The sequence below is a fragment of the Hydra vulgaris genome, chromosome 13 (assembly GCF_038396675.1).
Source record: "Hydra vulgaris chromosome 13, alternate assembly HydraT2T_AEP".
NCBI lineage: Eukaryota > Metazoa > Cnidaria > Hydrozoa > Anthoathecata > Hydridae > Hydra > Hydra vulgaris.
The window spans coordinates 35,675,668-35,701,953 of record NC_088932.1 but is presented as its reverse complement, the minus strand read 5'-3'; the positions used below and the strand labels follow the sequence as shown (position 1 = coordinate 35,701,953).

At 23.8% G+C, this 26,286-nt stretch overlaps 1 protein-coding gene across 4 annotated transcripts in view; it reads left to right on the top strand.

Annotated features, from left to right (window-relative positions):
* Positions 1 to 3,216: 3,216 nt before the first annotated feature.
* Positions 3,217 to 26,286, top strand: part of LOC100209066 (A-kinase anchor protein 13) — a 76,884-nt gene continuing 53,814 nt past the window's right edge. For 2 of the 4 annotated variants that reach the window (XM_065816719.1, XM_065816718.1), the window contains exons 1-10: positions 3,217 to 3,348; positions 7,004 to 7,081; positions 14,291 to 14,328; positions 14,807 to 14,957; positions 15,078 to 15,401; positions 15,544 to 15,727; positions 19,690 to 19,817; positions 20,179 to 20,232; positions 21,204 to 21,248; positions 22,531 to 22,613. In XM_065816719.1, the coding sequence (XP_065672791.1) occupies positions 7,018 to 7,081; positions 14,291 to 14,328; positions 14,807 to 14,957; positions 15,078 to 15,401; positions 15,544 to 15,727; positions 19,690 to 19,817; positions 20,179 to 20,232; positions 21,204 to 21,248; positions 22,531 to 22,613 (1,071 nt within the window). In that variant the 5' untranslated portion in view covers positions 3,217 to 3,348; positions 7,004 to 7,017. Of the gene's footprint in view, positions 3,349 to 7,003; positions 7,082 to 14,290; positions 14,329 to 14,806; positions 14,958 to 15,077; positions 15,402 to 15,543; positions 15,728 to 19,689; positions 19,818 to 19,916; positions 19,947 to 20,178; positions 20,233 to 21,203; positions 21,249 to 22,530; positions 22,614 to 26,286 lie in introns of those variants that run through there. The other 2 variants (XM_065816721.1, XM_065816720.1) reach the window with 1 other exon arrangement.

Here is a 26,286-nt window from a genome sequence, read left to right as displayed (position 1 = left end):
CTATCGATATTTGTAAAGCTAAAGACCCTCTGGCAATTTTAATTAGCGTCATATTGTAATAAAATCTTTGTCGTAAAAATGTTGACATGCGAATATCAACCAGCTATAGATTTGTAGATATTTTGTAGCTAGCTACAAAAACTACGATATGTAGGTAGCATTGCTACAAAATCGCAATGTTTGCAGTTCAATTATTCTCATAATTATAATAGACTCAACACTAAAAATCGAATTTTTAAAGGTGTTAAAGACGTTAGGAAAAAATAAAATAAGAAAAAAAAAAACGCGATAAAGTTAGCTAGTCGCTAGCTCATTTCCCACCGAGTCAACATTTAGATTTAACAATACATTTTAGTCTTAAGTTTTACAAAAAACGCTAAAATAAGAACCACTTTGTTGAGAAGTCTAAAACTTTTAAATAACCCAATGATTTCTTTTTGAATAATAAAAGAACCTATGTATACTAATTTTCAACTTACTGAAACAAAGTTTACATTTTGTCGAATGATTAACGGATTTTTGATTAAAATTTATGTTACATCAATTTACTTTTGATTTTACTTCCGCTTTCTATGGGTATTTCTATTTTGTACTTTGTTTATATATATGAACCAATTATTAAACGCCGGAAGCAGCCATTTTGCAAAAGATCTTAATAAAGTATATTTATATATGCTGAATCAAGTTAATGTGGTAAAAAAAAAATCAATACATTAAATGAACAGCAGCAATGTAAAAAACCAGAATATTAAAAAGTTGAAATAATGGAGAATAGAAACAACATATTTGTTTTTAAATTGAACTTATGCTCATTAAAACAACAGTTAAATTGTATTTACACGTTTACCAGAACAAATTTTATGTTAGTGAATATGAAATCAGTGTCTTTAACAACACGTGTATAAATGTTGAAATCGTTGAGAATAGAAACAACATATTTATTTTTAATTTGTATCTATGCCTATTAAAACAACAGTTAACTTTAGTGTATACATTTACAAGGGCAAATATATGTCTTTAAATATAGCATATTTAGATGTTTGAAACATTAAAAATAAATAAATCTGTTTTACTACTACCATATAGTAATTTAAATCCAAGTGTCATGTGTATTATCTATTTTATTTAACTTTTTAACATAATGATATCTCAGGATATCTGAGGTGTCAACAGGAATATTTTTGTGTCTTTCATCTTTATTAAAAATTACCAATGCTTTCAAAAATACATTAAATCAGTAGTCATTTAGATGCAAAAATATTTCTCGGCATTTATTAAATTCTAAAATCTTGAAGAAAGAAACTTTAATTTTTCACCTCTACTTTGAAAAACTTGTTAAACATCAAATTGTATTTGTATTTATTTTATATTTTAATACATTTTTATGTTTTGATTTTTGAAAAGATTTATAACTATCATTTGAATTAACTAACACTTATTTCCTATTAATAATTTTACTTATGTACTAAAGTGGTTTTACTTTACATTTCCTATTTGTCAATGTAGATTAATGAATTATCAGGTAATCAGGTATCAGTATTGATGTTTAGAGATTTTTACAATTAAGATTCTAGGATCCCTGAAACAATTCATATGTAAAGTTTTTTTTGAGCCAAAATTTAGATTTTATGTTATAAAATCTGAATTTTGAAAAATCCATAAAACCATAGATATATTGCACAGAGTTAACAAATAAATTTTAAATGTATATCATTATCATTTTCACCTTTTTTAACTTTAATGTCAATCTATTTTTATCAAAGATAAAGCTAAACTATATTGAAAAATAAAATAGTATACAGTAGAATCTGTATAAAGAGTAGAGACTATACTTTTGTATAATATTGTTATGCAATTAATAATGATATAGTAGTTTACAAATTTATTTGCCAAAATTATAGTCAACATGAACTAATTAAAAATGTATGACGTCTTAAACATTAATATACCACCCATAATTACATCCTTTACTTGCTTAAGGATATTTGCATAGCAAAAGTAAAAATACATATCCTTCCATAATTTAAAATTATGGAAGGATATGTTGATACATATCCTTCTATAATTTTAAAGTAAAGTGAGCAGTTTCTAGCCCTAAAAGTTCTAAACTGTATAACATTGTAGTTTCAGCATTTACAAATCTTGTATTTAGTTGCTAATCTTTATTTTTATATATTTAAAATTTTAATCTTTTTTCATATAGTTATATTTTTTGTATTACTATTAATACTCTAAAAAGGTTTTCGAAAATGTTTTTCTTTCCTTCTGAAATTTAATGTAATTCTGTTATACTGTTTTAATTTGTTTTTAATTATTATTATTATTATCATTACTTTTATTGTTATTATAGTTTTACTATCATCTTTTTTAACAAATTTACAAAAATAAATCTTTTCAAATAAATTTAATGTAAAACATAAGATCGAAAAATTGAGAAAGAAAAATCTTTTCAATTATATTTAAAACAATTGCTTTTTACAAATTTCTTTAACATTTATTTAAAATTAGGAAATTAAACAGTATAAAAATACCTTTAGTTTCAAATTTTTCTTTATTTTGTTAAAATAATACTACATTACTGGTGCCCAGTAACTTCTGTACAACCGTTTTTGTAATTTTCTTGCTAATAGTTGACCGTGCTTTCAGCAAATCTTGTACTGAATAAAAGTCTTGCCTTTTTTTTGCTACTATCCTTTGTCAATGGCCTAATATTTTTTTAATTGGATGGAATTGTGGGCTATTTGGTAGATTGAGTTTTTTGGTACAAAGTTAGCCTTTCACAATTTATACCACTCCAAAGTTTTTAAAATGTATTGGCATGCCCAAGTCAAGCCCAGACAAACAAGTTTATTTTTAATTTTGTCAAAACTTAGGTGTAAAGTTTTCATGCTCATGTTTCGACAGTGGAATTTTGTCATAATAATTTTATTGTTTGAAAAGATTAATTGTTTTCATATATATGCAATTTTTTTTTTGATTTTCAATTTACTTTGATGGCATTTTAATGAATCAATAAATTATAATTTGAATTTCTTTTTTTTATATTTACTATTAATTACTTGATTAATTTTTTTAAATGTGTTAGTAATTTATTTTGAAAGTGGTTTCTGCTTCTAATTTTTTTTATCTTTTGCTTAATTGAAAAAAAGGTATTTAAAATCTTTATTAAAATTCACTTTATTAAAATAGTTTTTTGTTTTGTTTGAAAATTCTAACTTTTATATATTATTGTATTAGCAGGTTAAGTTAGCTAAAATAAATTTTGTAATGCAGCATGTGAAGTTTGTTGAAAAGTTGGCCTTACTACTCAGGGCTAGTATGCATTAAATTAAGAACAGTTGTTACATGGTATTTTTTTAATTTTTTTAAATTTGTTATTTTTGATATATATATATATATATATATATATATATATATATATATATATATATATATATATATATATATATATATATATATATATATGCATATACAAACACATTCATGCATCAGAAGTTGAAATAGCTACCAATATTGGTGGCCCCTTTGCTATTATTAAAACTCAGTAAAAGCTGGGGCAGCCAACTATTGGTCTGCGGGCACTTATATCCAGATTGAAATTGCGGTTAGTATTCTGTAGTGTTTTCTTCAAAAAAGTCAGTATTCTGCACCAATTGCTTCAAAAAAGTTAGTACTCTGCAGTGTTGGCTTTACAATTTAGATGTACAAGCGTCAACATTAATCTTTAAAAGTGTTGATATTCTGAGCTCAACATTTAAATGGTGTTGTAAAAATTTATTGATTAATATAAATGTTTTTTATATATATGTGTGTGTGTGTGTGTGTGTGTGTGTGTGTGTGTGTGTGTGTGTGTGTGTGTGTGTGTGTGTGTGTGTGTGTATAATATATATGTATATATATGTATATATATATGTATATATATATATATATATATATATATATATATATATATATATATATATATATATATATATATATAGATATGTATATATATATATAGATATGTATATATATATATAATATATATATATATATATATATATATATATATATATATATAGATATGTATATATATATATATATATATATATATATATATATATATATGTATATATATATATATATATATATATATATGTATATATATATATATATATATATATATATATATATATATATATATATATATATATATATATATATATATATATATATATATATATAGATATGTATATATATATATATCAGCCCTCTGAATTAAGGTTGTATATATATATATACAGGGCTCAATTTAACACAAAAAAATCTAATTGCAAAAAAAAATCCTCCCCCCCCTATAGCTCGCGCTGCTTTGCGGTAATAGGGGGAGGGGTTGCATTAGTATAAAATTGTATCTTTTGTTCGTAATTGTTATTTTTTAACATATTATCTCTCATAATTATATATTATTTTATAATTTTCTTGAGTCTAAAATAACGTAAGTTACTGTTATAATTTGCAACTTAATTTAAAGTTTAAGTTGCAGTTACAGTGTAATGAGCAAGTAACATTTAATACTATTAATTAATTGTTTTTACTTAAAAAATACTTAAAAAAGTAAAAAACTAAGAGTAAAAATCAAACATTACAATATTTAAACCACTTTAATTAGTCATAGAAAACTATTTAATATGTTCATGCTGACGAAAAAACACGTGTTATTTTTTAAGAGTATTTAATTCTTATTGCAAAAAGCTATAAAACAAAAATAAAACAAACTGCAAAGTTGTTTTAAAAATAAAATTAACTTGTAAAACAACTTTGTGATGCTGGTTTGTTGCTGCTTTATACAGTTTATATAATAGCATAAAATAATAAATAATATAAAACATAAACCTTAATAACATAAAATGCAATTAAAATAAAATGAAACAAATAAATGAAATTGTTCTAATTATTAAATTAAAAAATTATTGTCATAAAACATAATAAACCTAAAATTATTGTCAAAAACTTAATAAAAAATTATATGCCACATTTTTTATAATTTATTGTTTCTTGTCTTGAGGACTAAAAAAGACTGAGAGGACTAATTAAAGTTTAAGTATAATTAAGTTTTTCATTCAAATGGTTTTTAAGTTGATGTTTTCATTCAATTTTTTATTTTAATTGTTTTCCAATAAAAAGTAAAACAAAAAAGTGTGGTTTAATAAATCGAATTATATTTCCTTAAGTTTAAGAATATGCTTAAAAATGTTGAAGCAAAAAAGTTGCTGGTTTCTTTTAGCTTTAGTTAACTATAAGAAAAAAAATAATTAATAAAAACAAATTAATATATATTTTAATATACTTAAGGTGGCTCATTTAGAAAAAAAAAATTTCCTCATAGAATAAATTGCAACGGTTCATAAATATTTTATTGTATTTTTGGTGATATAAGAAACTCAAATTTCATTAAAAAAACTGTAAATGAATTAGGCAACTTTCAACAAAATAAGAGGTAAAAAACGCAAATTTGAAAAAATTCTAAACAATGTTTCTTGATTAATTTTGGTTTAAACTCAAAAACCTTTTGGTTATAGCTTCATTACATTATTTTCATTTATTTCTACTAAAAGAATAAAAAAATAATAGAAATATCAAAAACGAGACACAATACTTTAAAAAATCACAAATTTTTACGTAATAAAAAACGGGTGTTGTGTTATAAAAATTGATAAAACTATTCTTAGTTGATCATTTTAGTACATCTGAAATTTTAATGCTTAAGGAACATACACTAAAAATTTCAGCCAAAAAGCTTTTCTTAATCTCGAGATATCATGTTTTGAAGTTCAAAAAAAGAATAAAATTGAAAAGCTATAAAAACCATGACAAAAGTTTTCCGATAAATAGAAATTATTTGCAAAAAAATGAAACTGACCAATAAAAAAGTTTAAGTAAGGTAATATTAGTAAGTATTTTATGCAAAATGTATATATTTTCTGAAAGGATTATAAATTTCGAATCAAATGGTATATTAAAAAAAAATTAGAATTTTTTTTTTTAATTGAGTATTTTTTCTATATGAGCCACCTTAAAGTAGAAAAATTAATAATATAAAATTGTTGATAAAATAATTTAAATTGTTATAATTTAAATAATTTAAGATAATTTAAATTGTTATAATTTAAGATAATTTAAATTGTTAATAATAATTTAAGTTGTTATAATAATTTAAGTTGTTAATAATAATTTAAGTTGTTATAATAATTTAAGTTGTTAATAATAATTTAAGTTGTTATAATTTAAGATAATTTAAATTGTTAATAATAAGTTAATTTGGTGCAATGTTTTGAAAAACAAAGATAAAAACCAGGCGGTTTTGTGAGAGAAAAAAAAGAATTAAAAAAAAATTCTCTTTAACATCTTTTCCCTTTTTAGCTTTTCGCTTTAACAACCTTTTAAATTTTATTGGCTTCCACGCAGAGATTTAAAGTAATTTAAATTCAAAAGTGTTTTACGTTGAATGAAAATCTCCACGTAAAAGAGCAAATGATCGTCAATTCAGAAGTTAATTTATGTACTTTATGACAAAAACAATACTTTTAAGAATTGCCAAAAAAAAGTGCTAAGCTAGAAAAAAAGTAAATAAACAACCAAAAAAAACAAATCGCAAAAATATTTTTTTTAAGAAAAAACTGATTGCGAAGGTGTGAAAAGCAATCTCGATTGCGATACACTTAATTCGATTTATATATATTCATTTTCATTCCCCAATGGACAGAGTAAAATAATTGCTTAAAATATTTGAATGCAGAATAAAACAAATAGGTTATTTTTTCCTATCCTAATTCACATGTTACCATCTATACAGAAATTTTTAACACCCAAAAAAGTTATATCACAAAATGTGTACTTGTCTATGTCTTTTATGAATATATAGTTGCGTATATGAGATGAAAATGCACTTTCACTATTATTATTAATTAATATTTTAAGGCAACATTTTATATTGCTTTATTTTATTTTTGTTTTACCGTAGGTTTAAATAAAAAGATGACGATTTCACCTTTTGATGCTGACAGTGAATTCGGTAGTAGTAATTTTAAAAAAGAGAGTGGTAAGAGTTTTTAATAATCAATGTTTTTATATATTTATAAATAATTTATTCATATTAACATATATATATATATATATACACACACACACACACACACACACACACACACACACACACACACACACACACACACACACACACAGTAATTATATTTTAATAATTAATTAAATCTTTTTTTTTTTGTGGGTATTGACAGACCAGAAGTTGTATGATAAAGTTGTATAAATTTTTTAACGAAACAAAAGCTACTTTTTATTTTACTAAAATCAGTAATAATTTGTAATAAATTTTTGGCATTTTTACAATTACTGTACATAATATATTTTACTTTAATTTTACAAAATAATCAGTGAAATTTACCAACTTTGAAACAAACCAAACTAATTATTACATTTTGTCTTATTGGATTATACGTAGATATATTTGAGCAAGACAATACGCTACTACAATACGCAGTTTTTGCTTGTTAAATAATTTAGAAAATTTTATCATAAATCTTTTGGACTTAAATATATAAAATATATTTGTATATTTCAGTATAATCCAATAGACTAAGTTAAGTATATTTATATTTAAACTTGGTAACATTGGTAAATTTTTGCACAGTAAATATTTTGCATAGTAAATATTTTGATTTCCAAAATGATTTTTTTTTTTAATTAAACTTAAGATATTATTTTTGATAGTTTGTTGTATTTTTTTTTTTGATTTGAAATCATTCACTAAAATTGTGTCTCATTGAGAACAAAAATGTAGTAACTAATAAAATTGAATAAGTAATAATAAAATGGAATAGTTATGTATAAATTGAGAACTTGAGTCTGAGTTTTTGGTAAAGCATAAGATTATCTTAAAAATTAATTTTTAGATTTTATTACTAATATATATTATTATTATTATTGTTATTCACCTCTTCAAGGCCGATAAAGCCACTACAGACGAGGAGGCTACTTAATAGTGGTTATAACCCTCTCTCAACTCTATAACTCCGAAACACGAACCTTGACGAACAAGGCCGCTGCGCGGAGAAACAAGTTTAGCGCGGTACTACCAGGGATGTGGTGGGGATCAAACTCGGAACCTTTTGCTTATGAAGTGAGCGCTTTACCACTACACCACTACCGCATAATATATATATATATATATATATATATATATATATATATATATATATATATATAAATATATATATATATAAATATATATATATATATATAATATATATATATATATATATATATTATATATATATATATAAATATATATATATAAATATATATATATATATATATATATATATATATATATATATATATATATATATATATATATATATATATATATATATATATATATATATATATATATATATATATGGCCAATTCCATAGTTCAGTGACGCATCATGCGGAGAGATTTTTTTTATTAGAAATTTTTCTATAACTCAAAAATAATTTTTTATTACTCTAAATCAATTTTGAATTAAAATTTTATAATATAAACTAAACACAATTGTATTAACATAACACTGCTACATAGCAAAAATTAAAACATGAGTTCAGTGACGCAATGCAGAAAAAAGTGTTTTTTTATCAGCATACTTTTAAATGGAGTTTTCGCTGAAATTTTAATTCGTGCTTGACTTATTAGATTTTTTTGTTGTAATTTATTCATTTAGCAATAAGGTAGTCATAAAAAAAGCCACAAACAATAAAGTTTTCATATCGTTTTATTTTACAGAAAAAAAACTATCAGTTCAGTGACACAATGTTCAGTGACAAAACAAAAAGACGAAATTAAAATCATTTTAAAAAGTTTTGTTATTTTGTAATAAATTTTAATTATACTCAGGTTAAAATAGCATCGGAACAACGTTATCATTCTGAACATAAAAATAATGTGATTTTGATATACCTTTGATTTTTCTTGAATAACTTAAAATTGAACTGAATCCAAATTCATTTTTTTGTTGTCTTGTATCGTTTTCTGACATGTGATATACAGATATTTGCAAATCTTGTAATGCTAACGCAAAATCTGCTGCTGACCTGATTTTGTATTGACTAGTTTTAACTCTCAGGGCTGCGATTCGCTTAACAGTAGCTCCTATTCTGTCAACCACTCCTTTGCCGTGCATCGCTGCAAAGAAATACCAGAAGAATTTTTTATGAAAACGTTTTTCAAAAACAACCATTGCAGCCATAATGCTTTTGTTTTTGAACTGAGAAGTGGCATTATCGCTTTACATGTGTACTTCTTTGACTTTATCAGGAATAAAGTGAAGGATTTTGTCAATGTACGGTATAACGGAAGACTTAGTATGATCAGTTGAATCTGAAACTATGGCAAATGTTTTTAACTCAATGTTCCAGACTGCTAGGGTCATGATAGAAACTTGATTTTGACCAAAATGAGCCGCTTGTGGCTCATTTTGATAGAAACACCTAGTGTTTTCAGCCCAGTCAACTTGGATTACCGCAATTTCAGAATTAACACTCATCGAAACCTCCTTCAGCTTATTAAAAATTGTTGATTGGTTTTTCTTTACAAATGCGTGTTTAACGAACTTATCACGCATCGCTGATATGTGTTGGATGAGTTCTGTTACAGTAGACTTTTTTGAAATTTTTTCAATGTTTGCATATGTTTTAGTTTCAGGCTTTCTCCACTCGTCCAAGGATACTACGAAACCAAATGTATTAACAGTTTGCAAGTGCTTATCGAACTGTTTCATTCCTTCGCATGCAACGCATTTGTCATAGGCGCAATCGTATGTGTACGGTTCACAAACAAAGTTATTTATCATTTCAGATCCAACTTTGATTGAAGGCGCTTGAATTGATTTTGTTAATGCATTTAAGGCAAATCTCATATTTTCATGCAAACTACAAACACAAACATTATGCGGAAATTTTGTAATTAATTTTACATTGCGTGGACGAAGGTCGCAAAATTTGCTGACTCCAATTTTTATGTGCAGATGCTTTTCCTTGAATAACTTGAAAGCTTCTTTTAGCGTATAATATAAATGACGTATCTGAATATTGTTTGCTTTTCCGTCAGATAATTGAATTCGAGTGACATCTTTTTTGTTTGGTGATATTTGGGAAACTTCATCTTCATTATAAAAGTTTACAACTGCTAAAACATCGCTTTCAGAAAGACCATACAGCTTTGAACATGCTGGAGGTAGACCCGAATTATCTTTACAAGCAGAGCTATTTGAAAGAATAGAAAGAATTTCAGATTGTTTCTCCTTTGAAGTTGGTAGTGCTTTTTAAACTTTTTTCAATGCTTTTCCTCTTGTTGAATGTTTTTAAAAGATGAGCTTGGTCTTTGATATTGATTTAAAAGTTTTCTTTTTAAAGCCCGACTTTTTAAAACTCTTAATTTTGCTTTATCAGCATAAGCTGCTTTTTTATTAGGATTAGCTTTCAGTTTTTCTCAATAACTCTTAGATCTAACTCTGGAAATTTCTTTCTTTTTATCAGCATTCCGAGAAACATAATTAGCTTGGTATTCTGCATAACGTTTTTTTTTTACTTCTAATTTTGATTCCATTTCTTAAAAATTTACAACTTTATAAGAAAATGTTAACATAAATCCAAAAGTTTGCTAATATTTACTAATAGCCCTTCACAATACTAAAATGCAAAAATTTATTCGAATTTGAAAAATTTGAAAACCCACAACGAAATCTGAACTTTTGGATGATATTTTGACTTCCTTACCGCGCTATTTTATAAAACGCTAATTATCCCGTCAATGGGTTCAGTGACGCAACAGCTTTTAAACTATAACTATATGTTAATACAATGCTTTTTTGACCAATTTTTTTTTAGTAATGAATAAAAGTTTACATTAAAATATATAATTTCTAAAAAAACCTCGCCATAAAGCATAATTTCATTGCAATAATTAAACTTTTTTAGCTTTTAGTTCAGTGACGCAACGTAATTTTTGCAGATGTGTATGTGACAAAAAAACACTTGAATCATTTTTAAAGAGTAAAAGTTTTTTTACTCAAGAAATATATGTAATCTCAAAGATTCTTTCTAAACAAAAATATGGATATGTTTTGTTTAAAATATTGCAATAACTCGCCCTCAAATTTTACTCACTTTTTCGAATAATAAAAAGAACAAACAGTTGCTAACATTCATCAAATTTATCTACTCAGTTCAAACATTTTCTACTCAAAATTTATTTTAACAATAATTTTAATGTGTTTAAACTATAATTAAAGAAATAAAACCTTTAGAAAAAAGAAATTTTTAAACACAAAATTTATCTCTTCCATCGTGGAAATAGCCATATATATATATATATATATATATATATATATATATATATATATATATATATATATATATATATATATATATATATATATATATATATATATATATATATATATAAACATTTATCTAATTTTTTTCTTCAACAACTTGTTTTACCATCAGTAGGTTCATCAGAAAGATGGTAAAACAAGTTGTTGAAGATAAAAATTAAAAAAATGTTTATACTAATTTATTATTGCTCTGTTCTTTAAGAACATTGAGCACTCTATTTGTAGAATACACTAACATAATTTATATATATATATATATATATATATATATATATATATATATATATATATATATATATATATATATATATATATATATATCAGGCCTTGTTAAGAAGCCTTACACAGCTCGCATTTTGCCTGCAAAAAGGCGATTTGCCTACGCGTTCAGCAGTTTTGCGCTATGCAAAAACTTTTATCTTTTAGAATATTTAAATTATCTTTTGATGTCGTTAACATGATGTTTATTCAGAATATAAATGATGTTTATTCAGAAATAAAGTCGTAAGTAAAAGCATTTAACTGCAATTGTAAACTAATAGATTTTTTATTAAAAAGACGGTTTGTTTAATAATTTTTTTGTTGTTGTTAAAAATTGGTTAAAAAAAATAAAGTGTTTTAAGTTTTATCTTAGGGAATTAAATATATAAATTCCTTTTAGATATAAAAATTATTTTTTGTCATAATAGGATAAAAAATGCACAATTTATTTTGATGTAAATATTTTATTAATAAGATATTTTGTTTATTGTTAATTCAATAACGTAAAGTTTTAATGACATTCGTTTAATTTGTGAAAATAAATTATGATCACTAATATGTTATCGGTAACTGATAAATAATAAAAAAAACTCTTTATTGTTTAAAAACATTATTAAAAAGAGTTCACAAAATAAATAAGAAAAAATTTATTAACAGTTAATAAAATATCCAAAAACCAACTGTAAAATGATAAGAAAATAAACAAATATTATTTTACATTTTATGAAAAAAATATTTTTTTCAAAATAAAATTTAGTTCATATTTGAAAAAAATAATAAAAATGATTTTTCAAATAGGAACTTAGATTTTATTTGTAACTTTTGTTATAGTGAGAAAAAAAAAACTGTTTGTATGATTTTTAACGCGTTAATAAAATAACTTTAATTACAGTACTTGAAAAGACGCTAGTGACGCGATATAACTTCTAACAATACAAAACTAAGAAATGTTACTGAGAAATGCGTTACGCGTTTTCGTTACGCAGCAAAATCTCGTAACAAGGTCTGATATATAAATATATATATATATATATATATATATATATATATATATATATATATATATATATATATATATATATATCGATCCCCACCATGTCCCTGGTAGTACCGCGCTTAACTTGTTTTTCTGCGCAGTGGCCTTGTTCGTCAAGTTTCGTGTTTCGGAGTTATAGAGTTGAGAGAGGGTTATAAGCACAATTAAGTAGCCTTCTCATCTGTAGTGGCTTTCTGGGCTTTGGGGTGGTGAATTAACAAAAAATATATATATATATATAAAAATTACATTAAAGAGAACACAGTATAAACCTTTATTTTTATGGGCACTGTATTCTTTAACTTAAAAGCCGAACATCTACAGGCATCTCCCTAGTCTAAAACGGATTTGATGGTCAACACTAGCCACCCACCAAATCTGTATATATATATATATATATATATATATATATATATATATATATATATATATATATATATATATATATATATATATATGTATGTATATATACATATATCAGCAGTGTACCCTCCAGTTTTTTCCTAGTCTCCCTGTGGGTGACTGAAACAGTTTTTATTTCTTATTTGAGTTGTTCACTATGATAACCGGTAGTCCGGTGTTTTTTTTTTATTTTTAATTTTTTTTTGGGTGAAAATATTGAAGAAAAAAAATTTAAACATCTGACTACTAAAATATGTCTAAAAAAAAACAGTTTACTTTAAAGTAAATTAAAATGTGTTGTCATTTTTGTAGTATTTGATATCTGCATCATATTGTTTGTTTCTGTCAATCTTAACAAAGGTTTCATTATGTGAAGCAAAATTGTTGAAAGCCAAAACTGTAAAGAAACATTTTATATAACAAAAAATATTCTATTATTCTCTCTAAATCTTCAATCAAATTTAATTTAGTTGATTGTTTAAAACACTCTTCATTCTACTAAGACTTTTTTTTTTAGAAAAAAAGAATTTTCACTTGCATCATTAATTGCGTTCTAATAATGATTTTTCATGTACATCTTAATAATGTTTTTTATTTTGTTAATTTTTTTAAGTTAAAAAAATTATTTTACTAATGAAAAAAATTTGTTTAACGTTATTAATGATTCAACTTCACATGATTCAAAATGCAACTATAAGGTTTAAAAAATACAATAGCATTTTGAAATAAAAGAAAATTTAATTTTAAAACTCATTTTAAATTGAGAAGAAGCGTGCTTCAAAATGCAACAACAATGTTTAAAGATTCAGTAGAGTTGCACATAAATAGCGTGTTGGCTTCTTTTTATTAAGTTTGGTAAAATTATATAACGTGCCTTAGTGTACTCATTGTTTAAAAAAGTGTATACTTTTAATGCTTTTTAAAAATTTCTTTTAAATAATCGTGAGGAAAAAAATCTTCATGTGTCAAAATATAGTTTTACTAAAAAACACACTTTTGTAAGTAACAAACTGTCTGCTTGTCCTGCCGGGCTACCCTTGATAATGCAAGGTCAAAAATGTTTTGGTATGAACTTAAATGAAATTTTTATTAATATTCTCAAGCATATATAACATATACTTGTATAAGTAATCTCAAGCCAATATATATTTTTATTTTAGATTTGTTTTCCTTAAATCCCCAAGAATCTCATATATTCGTAAGTTTTTCCATAATATTGTTATTAAATTTTGTTTATTTTCAGAAAAAAATAGCTTCACTATTATTAAGGGAGGTTACAGAAGATGACATTTTTGTTTTTGAAAATATTTTATATATAGTATACATAATTTGTATTATTAGAATAAATTAAAAATAACTTAACATAAATTGCTGAAATTTATTCTTCAATCAAGTTTGCTGTAATGTTGCATTTCTGCTTGACAACAAAGAAATAATTTTATTTGTCTTTTTTCAAAAACTTTGTATATATTACCTAACATTACACAGGTATTTTAAAGTATTTTGACGAGTTTAATTTGTTTGAAAGTAAAAAAACAGAAGAAAAATTAAAAAACTTGAAGCAAATTTATAAAAATTTAACAATCATCAGTGTTTATATATTATAAAAATATATACATAATAAATATATGTTTTTTATTTTAATAATGTATATTTTATTTATATCTCTTTACTAGGGTGGTGATTCAATAGCTATTTCTCTTTTTGGAAATAAGGAAATTTTTGATGACGACTCTCAATTTTTTGTAGTCTTTAAAGGCTCCAATCTTTATCACATTACTTCTTCAAAAGTGTATTCTCATGCAATATTGCAAGCAATCATACCATGTATGTTTTAAATATGTATTTGATTTTTTGTTTATTTAGTAAATGACAATTGTAATAACGTGTTTATTTTATAATTATTATATGATTTTTTTTACTGTTATTTAAAAAATATTTACATAGATCATGATTGTGCTGAAGTTGTTGAGGTTTCAGTTCTTCATTTAAAGGTTTCAGAAAACATAACATCTGAAATCTTTAAAAAAACTTTCACTTTTCACGAAGACTCTGTTAATATAATGGCAAAAGAGCTTATTGAAAATGCATTTAATAGTGATGGTCTATTTAAGTTGCAAGGAACTTATTCTAAAGAACTAAAAATGTTAGGCAGGGATAAAAATATTCTTGATTCCAAGCTTGTTGATTCATTAATGAAGTTATCTTTTCCAACATTATGGGGAACAGGTGATACAGGGAGAACATATGATACAGGGAGAACAGAGAATAGTATGTGATTTAATCAGTTCATTTTTTGAATCTATTTTATTGTTCTTTTTTTGTTTTGTTTATTTTATTATTTTTCTACTCTCAACACAATTATTCTCTTGTATTAAACTAACTTTTTATTTAATATTTTATTGAAATTTAGCCAATCAAAGTCAGTGGACACTTCTTCACTTTTGTGCAAAATATAGACTTCCTCTTATGGCTGAGTATTTGTTAACAAAAAATGGTGCCAATAAAGTTTTAAAAGTAACAGATTCCAAAGGAAGAACACCACTTGATATTGCCTGTAAAATTAAACATAGCAAATTGATAGAATTATTTTCAAGGTATACTATTAACTACAGGTTTACAAGAGTTACAAAAAACCACACAGTAAATAATATTTTTGCAATGCATATAGTTTTTATTTTCATTGATCTTCAGTTGTTTCCCTTTTAAATGATTATGTAAAAGAAATTAGGGTCGCATTTTACAAACATTATTAAATGGTTAATTGTTTTTCTTTTGGTACTTGATTATGTTAAGTTGTTAAACTTTCTTTGAATCGGGTGATTTCTTTGTCATGGTTTATTTTGTATTTCCATTCTTACAAGTTTCATAAGTGGTTATTTAAACACTGATGATTAAGGTTATTTAAACATTGATGATTTACTAATTGAAAAATTAGAGTATTTGTTTTTGAATATTTAAATTGCAAAAAAGTTAATTACCAAAAGTAATAAACAATCTCTTTGATGCCAGAGACAGACAAACTGATGGGATATATTGTTTCTTTCAAAAATATTTATAACATTTATTTCATTATCAGTTACCAGCTAGCATACCTGGCTATTTTAAATTGAATTGCAAGTTTAACAGCTTTTATACGAGAAGTTGGGAGAGAAATTGGGAGAGCACATTGAGATTATCAAGAATTATATTGTATGAGCAATATTTTTAAATTAAAATAAGTTTTTTCATTTTGTCCTTTAGAAGTGTAAGTTTAACATTAGTATTTTTTCTTTTGTGGTTTCTCAGCCATTTTTTTTATTTTTTATTAAAGACCATTACATTTTTTTGAAGTTATCTTTATACTTTTTCTAGCAGTCATCGTCGTCTTATGCAATATATTTATAATTGTTTTTTTTTTTGTTTATAAATTTTTTATGTTTATAAATTTGATATTCTATGAATAAGAAAAACAATAGTTTTGTAAAGGTTTCTTTTTATTTTATGAGATTTATGTAAATAATAAGCTTCAATGTTAATGATACATCTTTTGATTCATTTTATGAGATTTATGTAAATAATAAGCTTCAATGTTAATGATACATCTTTTGATACATTTTATGAGATTTATGTAAATAATAAGCTTCAGAATGACTTCAGTGTTAGCACCACAAAATAAAAAATAAAAATTTATGTACACATTTCTACTAACCAACACTGGTGTTGGTTTGTAGAAATGTGTACATAAAATACACAAAATAAAAGTAACTAAGGTGTTATTGGTTTTATAACTTATCTGCAAACAAAATATAACCTAATAAAAGTTTTTTACAACAGGAAGTTTTACAACATTAGGTGGTAACAAAACAATAATTTTGTACGATTCTTTTTTATTGCCTTTATTTATTTCAGATTAGTAATCTGTAAATATATTTTTTAAGTGAATCTATTTTATTAAGCTAGATTAAAAAATGTTACTAATTGTGTTGTGACAATATCTCAATAAAGTTGTTGACTAAGCACAAGTTTATTCCTAACCTATTATTACCCTAACTGATAGAAGGTAAAATGCGGATGGAAAATGTTTTCTCCTATTCAGGTTGCTTTGTCAGTTTAAAAATTTTTTTCTTTTTTTTTAGTATAAGTTGTAGTATATATTTTTATTATAATAGTTTGAAAAAAATATAAACAATAGGTAAATAGTATTTATGAATTACCAAAAGTTAGTTCATATATTTCCTAAAAAAAATTCTTAATTCACTGAAGTTTTAATGTAAAAATTTTTGTATTTTATGTTTAATAAAAATAATAATAATAATAACAGTAATATTAATAATAATATTTATATATATAATAAATATACTGTATATAATTTTTGGTTTTTACTTGTTTGTTTTTCTTAGATTTAGTTGTTTTTTTTTAAAAGTTTTTATTTTTTAAATAAAATTTCAATAAAAAAATAACGAATACAGAGAACAAAATTCTAATGTTAATCTTATGATTTTCATTTAATTTCACTAAAATGATCTTTATTGTTTTTCATAACATCAAAAAAATGTGTTATATCAGTGTGGAATTCAAAGGTTTTTTGTTGTTAATTAAAATGAAATTTTATATAACAAAGTTTAATTTTTGTTTTCATAGCAAACAAAAGAAGAAATTTATAATCATAAGAAACTGCTTGGTTAAAAAATTTTGTTTTGTTTTAATCTTAGTTTAACATGTTTTATTAGCAACTTTTTAATATATATGCAAAAGAAAACTCTATAAAATCTATGAATATGTTGTAAAGAAACACTGTATAAAAACTTTTTAGTTGTATTAAAGGATTTGTAACAGTGATCTTTACCTAACTATTAATTATGTCAATGAAGGAAAAGTAAATATTAGAATTGCTTAACACATATTGTATACATAATAGTAGTATAACGAAACCTCATGGCTTTTTTTGAATGTTGCAAACAATTTAATTTTGATTAAAATTAAAAAGAAAAAATTTTTAAATTTGTGGTTTATATATTATTGGTCTCATTATTTATTAATTTTGTTTTTAACAAAAAAGAAATGAATTCCTTTTTATTAATGAACATAATTTTTTTTATGTGAAGTGTTTGTTACAGCTTTTGAAGTGTTCAAGAAAGTTTTTTTTTTTTGAAAATTGTTTTTTATACATAATATTTGTTATTTAACTATCTATATATATGCATATATATGTATATGTATTTATATGCATGTACTATATATATGCTTATATACATTTATGTGTATGTAAAATATATATGCATATATATATATATGTGTATGTATATATATATATATATATATATATATATATATATATATATATATATATATATATATATATATATATATATGTATATATATATACATGTATATATATGTGTATATATATATCAAGTTCTAAATTTATTTTATGAATAAAAATTTGATCAGTATCTAAGTTTTGTTTTCATTGATTTTTTTTCTCATATTGTTTTAATTTAAGTTTTTTATTTTTTTAGCTTTTTAAATTATTAGCAGTTTTTTAATCAGTTTTTGTTTATTTTGTTTTTGTTACGCATAAACAGATTTAATTTTTGTTTTTATTGGCTAAGTTAGCTTAGGATATTATGTTGTTTATTTAAAAAAAAGAAGTATAGAATGTTTGAAGCTTTGTAAATATTTGTAGTACTTTAAACATAATAATTTTTGTTCAGACCTTTGTTTTTTTTAAATGTATTATAGTTTCTAAAATATTATGGTGTTTAGTATCTTAAATTATAAAGATATGGTACAAAATGTAAAAATAACGTATTTTCACAATTAAAATAATAAACTTTAAATAATAAATATAGTTTAAATTAAAAAACATTATTTACTTAAAGATTACCATTATGTTTGTGTTTCTTATCTGGAACACTAACATAATAGTAACTTTTATTTGTTAAAAGTATCAAAATAATAATCATGGTAGTGTTTCAGTTGTGGAAGAATTTCACATGGTCCAACAATTTACATGGATCTTCACCTCATAAAAAAATTAAAATTTTTAGAGTTCAAACTTAAAAAAATTTTTTTTTAAGTTTGAACTCTAAAAATTAATTTTTTTTGATAATCATTAGATCTTTATACATAAGTTGTAAATTGTTAATAATAGTTTTTGTTAAAAGTTGAACTTTAATCACCTCTGATGCTGGTAATTTTAATAGATTACAATATGTCAAATTAATGTTTTGTTAATCCAATTATTTTATCTTTTCTATTGATACTTTAAATTACTAATACATCTTTGAACGGAATTACGTATACCTGATATTGTCTTAATAAATTATCTTTTTAACTAAATTATATTTTTTTGTTTTTTTTTCATCCAGTATATTAAACTGTTTACTATTCTCTGCATCTTTATTATTATGCAAGTTCTGTTGTTTTTTATGAGAGTTTTTTTTACTACAAATTTTTCAACGATAACATTTTTAATGTTATATATTTTTTATTATATATATATATATATATATATATATATATATATATATATATATATATATATATATATATATATATATATATATATATTTAGAAAGCCATGTGAATCAGATTATATTGATAAAGTAGAATTAAATGTAAACAGACCTGTTGTCAAAAGACACAAGATTGGAACTATAACAATTACTAATAAAATTCCAGAAAGCAAGGAGATTGATATAGGTATGCATAAAAGTAATGACATCAATAATAACAATACTATTTGTGTAATCTAATTATATTCTTAAATTTAACAACTGATAATCTTTTTTCATTTAAAAGGAAATGGAATATTGTTTCATGTTGTTTGATGTAGTTTTTTTTTGTTATAACTTTTTTTTTGTCAAGATAAAATAAATTTTTATCTTATTGTTAACTAGCAGCTTTTTTTGTTTATATTTGTTGTATGTAAAATGATAAAAAGATTTTTTTTTCTTTAATTGGCTGATTTTTATTTGACACAATAATCAATTCTGCTAATATCATTTTTGTTTTGTTTTTGAAGATCAATTTTTATATTCTGTTATGAAATTATAATTTTTAGATAGAGGTCTCATGCTTTTGAAAGAATTGGATTTATTGTCTGCTAATGCAAGTGGTATAATTACTTTATTTTGCTTTAAATAGCAATTGTTGAATAAAACTTATATGCTATTAATTAAAAAAGAAAGTTAAAAAAAAATAAAATTTTCATCAACTCTATTGATAATTTATTGCTGCTAAAATTTGTTGGTAAAAATATGAAACATCATTACATTCATTAAATATTTTAAAAATTAGGGTGCATCAATTGTTCCCTAATTAAAAAAAAAGATATTTCCTTGTTCCTAAATTTTTCTATTGGTGCAATTCTGTCAAATTATTTTCAAAATGTTATTGGATTTGTTGGATTATTTATTGGATTAGTCCGAATTTTGCAACAAGACCCTAAAAATTGAAAAAAATTTTCATAATAATGTCATGTTGAGTCTCAAAATAAGCAAAATTTCATAAAAATTTCAAAAATAATCTTTTTATTATAACACACAATTTAAGAAAGTTCACAAAAAACTTTTTTTAACAACTTAAACTCTTAGAGCTCTCTTGCATGTTCTACCTAGATAGTTACCTACCTATATAGTCAATGTATGTACTGAAGCCCTCATAGCTACCTTTACAGTATCAGGTGTTATTGCTTAGCTGAATACGTAGTATTATATATATATGAATACACAGTATATGAACACAGCTGAATACTTAGTATTATATATACTTTTAATAACTTTATTATAAATTTTTAACTTTTTACAGTGGACTATGATTGTTTTCGAAATTTTTATAAATATATGCTTCTTTGGACTAATTATTTTTTAATTTTTTTAAATTTATATAATAAAACAGGCTAATGCCATAAAATGCATCCATATATACTTATAAATAATATATATAAATATATATATATATATATATATATATATATATATATATATATATATATATATATATATATATATATATATATATACATATACATATATAATTCTTAGTTTGTGCAAAGAATAGATTTTATTTTCACTCTTTTTTTTTTAGAGAATTTGCAAAAGTTTGATGATTCTGACGAAAAGTCTCCATTAGGTTAAGAATACTTTAATTTAAAATATTTTTTTTAATGTTCAGCATTTTTATATTTTCTAGTTATTCATCTGTTTATATTTAAAAATCAAACTTTTATGAGTTTTGCATCTGGTATCTTTTTTATTTTTTTGGTATGTTTTTTCTATTTTAAAATTACCTTTTAAAAAAAAATTTAAAGTCTGTTGTGTTAAAATCTAATTAAAGTAAGATTCTTTTAGAATCTGTCTTATATTTCTCTAGTTAACAGTGTTCTTTATTGAACCTTTTAATTAAATTTTTCTATAAAAAAGGTCCTCGATATTCATATCGATAAGAACTTATTTTTAAATTAATTTTCGGAACAATAAAGTTATTCTAATTCTTATTATGTCTAAAACATAAAAAAGTAAAGGATGCACATTCAAAGGATGAAATTTAAATCTGGTCATTAAGATAATAACCAATAAACAGTTATAAATAAAAATAAATAGGTAAATAAACAAATTACTAGTTTCATAAATAAAATTAAAAAAATTACATACATAAATTTTGAGGACATGTAATTATTAAAGTAGTTATAAATGAAGCAAGATTAGTTTCAAATTGTGAAACTTCCTCAAAAATTGTATATTGGTTTAATGAAGTATATATTCTTAAAGCAGTAAAATTTCTATTTAAATGTGTTTATGATTTTAGGAGACTGGGACTAACCAATTAATAGGTTGTTTAAAAGTATACAATATTTAATCATGTAAATTTTTTTCTCAAAAATGTATGTAAAAATGTGTAGAGTTATTTATGGATTGGACCTTGCTGGAATCAAACCTGGTAAAAAATACTTGGACTCAAACCAGATTTGAACATTTAATTTTAAAGAAAAAACATTTATAATCAGAGATCCTTAATTATATTTTTATTTTAAAATAATAATTATATAAAAAATTAAATAAATAAGTTTTAATTATAAAGATTAAAAAAAAAAAGACTATCATTGTTATTATTTCTATATGATGATGTAAATATGATGATAAATGATGTTGAGTTTTTGAAATTTTAAAGATAACACTAGTAGCAGGTAAGTTTAGAGTGTTAAGTATTTGAAATTGTAAACATGCAAATTGTAAAATTTAAACATAAGCATTTTCTCAATCCTCACTAATATATAGAGTTTCATTTAAGTAACATTTGTTTCCATAGTGCAGCATGAAAGTTTTTTAAAAAGGCAAATTGTTATAAAATTGGAAAGATGGAGGTAAAAAAATCCTGACTTAATTAGATTTTCAGAATTGTTTATTTATTATAGCTGAAAGCTTAATGAAACTTCAGGAGATTAATGCTGAAATTCGAAGATTAAGAAGTTTAAGTTATAAAGAAATTGAAGATGAGGTTAAATTTTTGTTTTGTTTTTATATTTATAATACCCAGTAATAATGAAGTTATAGCTTTACTATAAATTATAAAACCAAATAGTAATGTCTGTATTGTATATTCTGTATAAATACAAAATATAAAAATAAAAAAATTATGATTTTTGTCATAAAAGATCTGTTTTATACCAAGTGCTTAAACTCTACCCTCAGTTAATGTATGTACTTAACCTCCCTCTCCCCTCTACCTCTAATCTCTATTTCAGTATAATATCATCCTTGATATTTTAGGTGTATCTTAATCCAGTGTAAAAAGTGTGTGTGTATATATATATATATATATATATATATATATATATATATATATATATATATATATATAAATATATATATACACATAATGCTACATATTCAGCTAAGCAATAACACTTCATACTATAAAGGTAGCTGTGAGGGCTTCTGTACATACATCGACTGACTATCTAGGTAGAACATGCAAGAGAAAGCACTGACTAAAAATTTGAGTTGTTAACCAAAATTAAACTGAATATTTAAAATATTGAATATTTTTGATTGGTGGATTGAAAATTGTTTTGAATCTCAATTTGTGTGAATTAAAATAGTTTTTGTTTTAAAAGCTTGTTAGAAATTATTACAAAAAAATAAAAAATAAAAATAGTAACATCAAAAAAATAAAATAGTAAAAATCAAAGTTTACTGTAAAGTTTAACATATTTGTTTTTAGTAATTTAGTTATTCAAATAATTATGTAAAGATGGTCAATCTACATTGATCAGTTGTAATAAAACAATTAAAAAGTAGACAATCAAATTATATTTAGAAAAGTGCAGGAATTTAAAACCACAAAAATGTTCGACCCCAAACTTAATACTTGATAGTATGGCTTTAGTCCATTACATGCTTGGATATGATTTTTTGAATGCATCACCTATTATATAGATATGATTTGTGTAAGTCGCAATTTCATGGTACTAATAACAAAAAAAATTTGTTTTGTAAAAAAAGGACATACAAAAACAGGTTTTTTAAAACTTACATCTTCACATCGATAAACTGAAATTAGAAAGTTTATAATATTGATACATAGTTAAATATTGTGTAACCATGTATAATATATAACTATTTATCAATATTATATTTTAATCATATAAAATTTAGTTATAACATGCTTAGCATAAATTATATCAAATAAAAATTATTAGTTATATTGTGTTTAAAAAAAGTTATTAAATTACGCCAAAAAATTGTATACAAGTGCAGTGGTAGAGTATTTACTTTGTAAATAAGAGGTAGTTTAAACTTCTCTAGTACTGCTACTCTCCTTTGTGCAGCAACCTTTGCACATTAAAACAATAAAATGGAAAAAATAAATTTTTTAGGTGCTACTCATAATTAGACATAATTGGCACTATTTTTATTCTGCAGATTAACACTACTGTGCCATCAATCAGCTTAATAACACATTTATCTATTTGCTATGTAATTTATATTACTATTATATTGTAAAAGCTTAAAATAAATAGTTTTATATAATTTGATTTTAAACGAATGTCTTATGTTATAGATTTTGAAAAGTTCAACATTTAGCTTTTAGTTATCTCAGCTTATAATTTATATATTTTGATTTTAAAGGTTATTTGCATAGATTCTGGTTAAAACCTCCAATTTTAAAGGTTATTTTTTTAGATTCTGGTTAAAAAATCTCCACTTACACACTATAGATATAGCAATATTCTTACTCCACATACAGTGCGTTTCATAATTATAGCCGCATCCCCCATTTCTCTTAGTCCATGTTTTCCACAACGAATAAACAAATAGTATTAATGCTACTTCTTATGGATAAGTAAGAGTAGAAAAAGTACATGTGTTATAATCATTTTTGTTTTACTTACAGCCAGCTATGGCCTAAAATCGATTTTACGTGCGTTTCATAATTATAACAGCTGTACGACCTATAACCATAAAGAAGGAAAACTAAGGCGCAGGTTTTTTTTCAAATAACGGATATAGCCACCACTGTTCTTGATAACCTCAAAAATGCGATTCGGCATGCTTCTGATCAGATTCTCAAGCAACTGGACTTCAATTTCATACCAAGCTTTCAAAATCGCCATTTTTAGTTCGGGCACGGTCTGAAACTGACGATTATTCGCATACACACAGGTGAACACGCGGGCCACTGTAAAAGTGGAATATTTTTCTCAATCAACTACGCTGTAGTGCTTTTGCTGGCATGAACACTTGCATTGTCTTGTTGAAAAGTCAAACGACGGCGTGGAAAAAGTTGGATGAAAGGTAGAAGATTGTTTTGAAGTACCCGTTGGTATTCTTCACTGTTCATTTTTGTCGAAGGAAATGCCAGTTGCAGTTTAGAGTGAACACAGAAAGCCTCCCATACCATTAGACTAGCACTACCAAAATTTCGTTTCGAGAAGAAATGTGGCTCTTTACGGAGGTCTCTCCAGTAGTGAGTTGTTCCATCTGGTCCATCCAGATTGAACTTTTTTTCATCACTAAAGATGACCTGATGTAGAAAAGTGAAAATAAAAACACCTTAATTCTTTAAATATAATTATTACTACCAAATTTAAAAATTCACTACCTTGGTCCAGTTAAGAGACATATTGTTCCGACCAAAATCCAATCTCGCCTCTTTATGGCGTGGCAGCAGACGTGGCACAGGTAGCATTTTTTCTCGAACAATGTGTGGAGCATGTTGTATGGTCCTCCAAATTGTACATTTTGACACATTCAGGTCTAATTCTCGTTTAACCTCGAGACAACTCTTGTTAGAATTCGAAACAGCTTGAATAATTTTGCGCTGGGTACGGTCACTGAGTCTTTTTGGACGTCCAGTGTGCTCCTTTTGGCAGTAAGTACGCCATCTGAACGTCCAATTAGTCGAGCAATTTCATTTTTGGGTTCTCCCTTTTTATGTAGAATTTGTATTTGGGCCTTTTCAGCTTCAGTTAATGTTTTCCCGCGAGGCATATTGCTACAATGAGCAAATAAATAAATGAATTAGGTAAGGAATAGTAATATATAATAAAAAAGTCATTACAGCATTAATAACACACATATTTAAAGTTAACTTACATTTTAAATAAAAGTAATCACAAGTGCGGTTATAATTATGAAATGCCCGCAAAATTGATTTTGCGCTATTGCGTCCACTAACTAAAACAAAAATAATTATTGCACCTACATTTTAATTTCTTTTACCTACATATTTAAAATAAGATGAGTAGTATTTATTTAATTATTGTATTATATATAGATCTCAAGAAATTATGTGTGCGGCTATAATTATGAAATGCACTGTATTTTAATAATAAAGTTAATTTATCAAAATCAAGTTCATTTCAGATATTAAAACAATTTTTTAGACATTGCACTGTTTCTAAAATATAAAAAAGAATTTTGAGTTGTTAGTTAGCCACTTTAAATATTTTTAAACAGAACTGTTAATATTTGGAACTCACTATTAACTAGTTAATATTTGTAACTATTAACTTATTAATTTATCACTATTTATCACTATTTATCACTATTTATCACTGAGTTAATGCTCATCATTTTTATAGCTGTTTTTGCTTGCTGAAACAAAATCTGCCACAATAAATTTTGCTGTTATAGTAAGACTTGAGACTGTATCAGAATAATTTAAT